The sequence below is a fragment of the Hippocampus guttulatus genome, chromosome 1, assembly GCF_054856545.1.
Source record: "Hippocampus guttulatus isolate MCC_2025c chromosome 1, RoL_Hgut_1.0, whole genome shotgun sequence".
Taxonomy (NCBI): domain Eukaryota; kingdom Metazoa; phylum Chordata; class Actinopteri; order Syngnathiformes; family Syngnathidae; genus Hippocampus; species Hippocampus guttulatus.
Window position 1 is genome coordinate 23,292,262 of NC_141261.1, and position 6,655 is coordinate 23,298,916.

Sequence of the window (6,655 nt, forward strand, 5' to 3'; positions counted from 1 at the left end):
ATGATTTTCTTTCAGGTAAGTCGATTAGATGTATTTTTTATTTATTTATTTATTTTTACTGCTGGGAATGTTCATTCTATTCACTTGCAAATCAAACTTGGTTTTTTTTTGTTTGTTTCATCTGTTGTTGTGCAGAGCATTGCATTTTGCTTCTTTATCTCAGGTAATAAAATGAAAGACCCTCGTACGTTGCTATGTAGTATAAATGTTGATGAATATACAACCATTGTCTTCCTCCAGACCTGCACTTATCTGCCATTCATGCACTTGAAAGTAAGTCTCGTGTCCATTTTGTAAGTTATTGATCCTAGAAATAATTAGTAGTTCGTTTCCCCCAGCGTGTCAGACTGCCTGGTTTGACGATGGAGATGTTTCGAGAGAAGGGGACTCGGAGCTCTTGACTGACCTGAGAAGCAAACATGGGGGCATGATCTGCTCTGAGCCGGTGGGCATGGAGGCTCAAACTGTTGCCGGGATCAAGTCTCAGCATACGTGGAACATCTTCCACACGTATGGACGTTTTTTTTTTGTGGTTTTTTTTTACATTTCCTTTTGTGAAACTTAAAATGGTCCACAGTTACTTTTAGTGGACACGGGATCGGAATCAGATTTATTGGCCAAGAATGTCAAACACAGGAATTTACGTATCCCGGTTGCAACCTGTCCAGAGGGACATAAACAATGACCAACAGGGAGAGACAGACCAGGAAACCTGGCAGTTATTCTTGATGTACGCAGAAAACAATAGTGAAGAGGAGAGAGAAAAACACTAGAATAGAATAGAGTCAAATAACATACAAAACCTATTTTTGGATGTACAGCACTCTCTCTCTGAAAGTGTCATTTGAAAGCTATTTTGTGATGCTCGCCGAAAGGAAAAGAAGAAGAAAGAAGTTGCTTTCTTTCAGGTTTTATTTGATAATGTCCAAAAGATGGTCATTTTTTGATGCAAATCAATGTTACCGTTGTGTGGATGACATTCACATGGCAAACCATGTGAAAGTTTGCCTACTTGTTCACTTTGGGAGAATAGACGACATGGCTGTGTGTGTGTGTTTCCAATCTTCAATTCTAATTTACTGCATTTCTCGAGCACATTTAAAGCCAACTGCGTAGCGCAAAGTGTTGCAGATATGTGCAACTCTTATGCATGGTTGGGGAACACCAAAGACGGGAAGCGACTTTTAATACGTGATTTAAATCATGTTTTTAGCCACAATGCGTCCGAGGGCCTTTTGTGCCTCAACAGAGAGCAAGCCTGGAGTCTATGTGACGATTACAAGGTCAAGTTCACCTGTACTGGAGATTTCTGTTCAGGTTTGTGAACAAAAACACAAACGAAATGACGTCATTCTTCAGTTTGAGGGTGTTTTGCGGATGTGATTCCCATAGCGTGCCAGACGGGCTGGTTTGACCTGGATGACCCCGAAGGACATGGAGATTTTGAGCTCCTCGGTGATCTGCAACTCAAGTACCCCGGAGAGATCTGCCCCCAGCCGATAGCCATCCAAGCCCAGGTCGTTTCCGTTGGCTCTGCCTCCAGTACTCCAGAGACATTCTTAAAGTGAGATCATGTTCAGGAAATTCAGCGTCAGGACATCGGTGACACAATCCTCGATTGACAGTCGTTTTGTTTACAGCCTAGATCCTACACATGGCTTTGCATGTTGGAATGCAGATCAGATTGACAAGAGCTGTGAAGACTACAAGGTCAGGTTCACGTGTCCCGAAGAGTTCTGTCAAGGTAAGGCATGGTTCTTTTCGCAAAAATGGACGCCACATGCAGCGTCACAATCAGTCCTGGATCGTAACATTCTGATAGCGCATGTTATCTCAAATCAATCAAACTCTTGTTTGGCGATGAAATATGAGTTTAGATGCATGACGTGTCACTGATGATGTCGTGGTACAGTCGCCTGACTTGTTTGCGGGCAGCGTGGGATTGGTTCCCACTCGGTGACAGGACGCATGTGGGTGTGGATAGTTGTTTGTCTCAATGTGTGCACAGCGACTGAATGGCGACCAGTTCGGGGTGTGGTCTGCCTTCCACCAGATATCAGCTGTGATAGGCTCCAGACATCCGAAACAGGATAAACGGTGTTGAAAATGGTTGGACGGATGCGTGACAAATTGTTGTAAACTGTAACCAATGGCAATTTACCGCGGAAACTTCAATCGGTCATTGAATCATATGTAATTTTTCAAAAAAAAGATTATGAAATTATGAAATGCAAGTGATCTATTTCCGGTCTCAGCTTGTTTATATATATATATATATATATATATATATATACTGTATATATATATATATATATATATATATATATATATATGTATATATATATATATATATATATATATATACTGTGTGTCGCTTGCCCTGTGTGGAGTTTGCATGATCTCCCCATGCCAACGTGGGATTTCTCCGGGTACTCTGGTTTCCTCCCACATTACAAAAAAAAAAAAACATGCACGGCAGGTTAATGGAACACTCTAAATTGTGCCTCGGTGTGAGTGTGAGCGTGGATGGTTGTTCGTCTCAGTTTGCCCTGCGATTGGCTGGCAATGAGTTCAGGGTGTGCCCCACCCACTACCCGAAGACAGCTGGGATAGGCTCCAGCCCGCCCCCAACACTTTGTTAAGATAAGTGGATCGGAAAATGGATGGATGGATGGCTCCACTAGCCACTTGTTTATTGTAGTTGCAATAACAAGCAACTACAATAAACAAGGACATGACAGATCAGTATTGAAAGACTTTCCATAATGTAAGGGTACCATTGAGCAGTAGTACTATGACAGTACTATGACAGTACTATGACCCAATGACAGCTGTGTGACAATGTGAAGAGTCATCGAGCAGAGATAAACTGCTCAGTGGTACAATACGATGACGGTTGTGCAGTTGGTGCAGATAATTGTTGCACCATATTTAAGTTTTAATAAGGTGGTCTAAAATGAGTACAAAACTGACAAAGAAATTGTGTTAAATGTGGAAATGTATTGATCCATGTCTCAGTGTCGGAGTGCCGCACACGATGGTTCAATAGCGATGTTGACCAATCAGACGAGGGTGATGTGGAGGCCTTGTATCAGCTGATGAAGGCTTACCCGAATCAGGTCTGCAGGAATCCGCTCCAAATAGAGGCCAGGACAAAAGACGGCTTGCCTTCGAAACACACGGGAGACAGCTTCCTCTTGTGAGTCCTTCATTCACATGCCAATTAGAAAAGAAAATTGTGCTCGGTGTGACTTGTGCTTTTGTCGTGCTTTTAAATTGCAGCTATGATGTTATTTTTGGGTTTGCATGCATCAATGAGAATCAGAAGAACGCAAAACAATGCGAGGATTACAAAGTGGTGCTGACGTGTCCCTCCGATTTCTGTCACAGTGAGTTTTTGTTTATGCTTGTCTATCTATTTTTTTGTAACCCAAGATTTGTAAAAACGGACACTTTGGTCTTTTGAGCAATTCTTGTCTCTCACGTTTTCAATGACAGCTTGCAGGACTGGCTGGTTCAACGTAGACAATCCCACCAACGGCGGCGATTACGAGACTCTGGACAAGGTGCAAAGGGTGAATGCTGCGGGGGTCTGCTCTCAGCCTGTAGCGGTGGAGGCCATGACAGTATCTGGCATCCCAGCACACAAGACCGGCGATGTATTTCAAACGTGAGTGGGCCAAACGACAATGCCCAAAACGATTGCTCTCTACTGTTGCTGCACCAAAACAGTCAAACATTTGACGTCCATCTGTCATTTGATAAATCAACTGGTGAGGATGGGGCATGGGGATTTTTCTCGAAAAGTGTGAGGACAGAACTGGCCTCTCTTCTTACCACCGCTGTGGCATAAGCAATATTATAATATTTGTTCATGTCATTCCAGCGAATGCTGACTTTGTGTTGCAGAAGGTTTCAAACGTTAAAAGGTTCAAAATCTTTTTGCTACCGGAAGTACATTTTCAACTTTACGAAATGTGCAAGAATACGATAATGCAAGAATGCAAGTGCAAGAATAAGATAATCAGTGGATGAATGAGTAATCTCCATCACAAGTGTGCTGAAAAAGCTGAGGTGAAAAGTCAAAGAAGTGGCGTCGTATAATTACAAACACAACTCGTTCTTACTTGAATAAAATGCATTTTACAGGTATGACGCTACTCACGGCTTTGCGTGTGTGAATGATGAGCAGCCCGAGAAACAATGCGAAGACTACAAGGTTCGATTCACCTGCCCACCGGACTTCTGCGCCTGAACCTGCAGTCTTGTATCTTTTGTATTCGTTGAGCATAAGGACATCAACATCTCTTAATGATTATTGTTAGGCGAAAAGCCTCACCCTTCTAAACAAAAATATTTAATGTGTCCATCATGCACGATAATTTTCCCAAAGCGGTGTGATTCTTTGACACCTAAGGCTGTCTGGAACTCACATCGAGTTCTTCTGAGACTTGTAAATGCATGTTGGAATCCGTGAAACAGATAAAGCACGCTTGAAGTTTGAAAAGTCCTTGCACTTTGAAGGAGAGCGTGCTTTTTTTTCAGTGTTCAATAAATCTAGTAAAAACAATTTGATCAGAATACTGCTTGTTTGGAAGTCCAATAAAAAAAAACGGTGCCTATTTTGGTTCAATTTATTCAACTGCCACAAATTACCCCCCTCCCCAACGCCACCACCACCACACACATTAGCTTGTATTAATATTGAACTTGGTAATGGGTTGCTATTGACTGAAGTGCAGTGCAATAATAAAACTATTCAAATTTGTTCAAGGAATATGAGAGGATCAAGTTCTAAAAGGAAGCCAAATTTCCAAGATGAAGAGATGAGGCATTTGGGGTTGCCTTCCATTCATGTTTGACAATAAAAAATGTTTACTGTAGCTGTGCAATTTCAAGAAGTAGGACGCTCTTCACTACTAGATGGCAGAGCTTGCTTACCAGCTCCTCCAAGCCCAAGACGGCACTTGTCCATCAGAAAAGGAGATATCACCAGTACTGTTATCACTTGTTACTTTTGTCACTATATACTATTTGACGGATTTATGATTAACTCTGAGATGCATGAGCAAGTGGACGCTACACTTTTCTATGAGGGGTCAGAAATGACCCGCATCAGAATCATTGTACTGTATTTGAAACCACTTTGGCAAAGTCACATAATCTTTAATCTTATTTGTATCCCATTTTGGTCAAAACATGCCTTCTTTTATTATGATGATGATGATGATTATTATTATTGTTATTATTATTATACAATACATCTTTATTTATCTAACATCTTTGTTACAGCTTTCACAACTGCTGCAGCTGTAACAAAGCTCTTTCCAGAACAATTGTTTCTTTCTGACTTTCGGGTTGAGTGAACGCTGGCGCGTTTTGGCTGCCGCTGCTCAACCCGTATTGTTTTGTGTTTTTTGTTATTGTAAAGTGTCCTTGGGTGTCTTGAAAGGCGCTTATAAATAAAATCTATTATTATTATTATTATTATTATTATAATTAACATAAAATACCAAAATAATATAACACAACACATAATATAAGACACGGACAGTCACGCAATCGTAACCACTATTCCTACATAGGCTTTGTTGTTTTAAGCAGTTCTAGATGAATGAAGAGAGAATCTAAGTGTCATTATCATTATTATTATTATTATTATTTCATTCAATGCTCTAGATGTTTGTTTTCATGGTTTTTTTTTCAGAATCCAGGCATTCAATCCGAGGTACGTCTTTATGTATTTTTCATTTTTTAATTAACTTTTTTTTTTTTAACATGGTATAAAACACATAGCGTCAACATTTTGAACACTGAAAAAGAAACATCCAAAAGAGGATGTCGCTCGCCATTGACTCTGCAGTGGTAAAGTGCAGTAAACCCTTGCAAAGGCGCTTTTGCTCTTTCCAGGCACTCAAAAGCATTTCTACACTCTTGACTTCACCCGATCACACAGAATCAGGAGCAACTGGTTGTTCTCAAGGAGCAATGCATGCAAGCGGGGACTCAGGCTTGAACCCACAACCTTTGAGCTGGGAGACAACCACTTAACCACCTGAGCAACGCCATCTTAGAGTTCATACAACATTGAGGATGAATATTTTGTAAACTTTTATCCCTTAACTCTCCTCACTTGTCCTTTTTTCTGGCAGCCCAGTAATAGGTTGAAATTAAGTTACTTCGCCTTCCATCATTATTTGGTTAATAACTTATATCACATCATATACTTTTCTTGTACATGGGTGTCATGCTTTTGAATATATTTCCTTCATAAAAAGGGCAGTTACTGAAAGCGATGCATAAATGAAAGCAAGCTGCGTTTGGACTTTGCGTGTGAGCGTGTGTGTGAGCGTGTGAGCGTGTGTGTGTGTGTGCGCGCGCGTGTGTAAGAGAGAAAGAGAGAGAGAGAGAGAGAGAGAGGGAGAGAGAGAGCGAGAGAGACTACTCTCTAGCGGCATCTGGCGGGTAGGATCAATATTGCGTTGTCATAATATGGTACTCTGCAAGGATAGAAATTTTACCCCGAGTAGTATTTTGTGTACACATGGTAGCTATTTCTCGGCCACGCATAAGCATTTTGTGTGCATGTCTGGATGCATGTATGTCATTGGATCTATTTTTATGAGAATACTGATAACTCTCATTGAACACATAC

The 6,655-nt window shown here is 40.9% G+C and overlaps 1 protein-coding gene across 1 annotated transcript; it reads left to right on the forward strand.

Moving 5' to 3' along the window:
- On the forward strand, nucleotides 1-4,255 carry LOC147211032 (uncharacterized). Its single transcript, XM_086125949.1, has 11 exons — nucleotides 1-15; nucleotides 136-163; nucleotides 241-273; nucleotides 339-510; nucleotides 1,214-1,317; nucleotides 1,393-1,564; nucleotides 1,641-1,744; nucleotides 3,019-3,199; nucleotides 3,283-3,389; nucleotides 3,499-3,670; nucleotides 4,150-4,255. The coding sequence occupies exons 1-11, from the start codon at nucleotides 1-3 to the stop codon at nucleotides 4,253-4,255; spliced, it is 1,194 nt and encodes a 397-aa protein (XP_085982075.1).
- The last annotated feature ends 2,400 nt before the right edge of the window (nucleotides 4,256-6,655 follow it).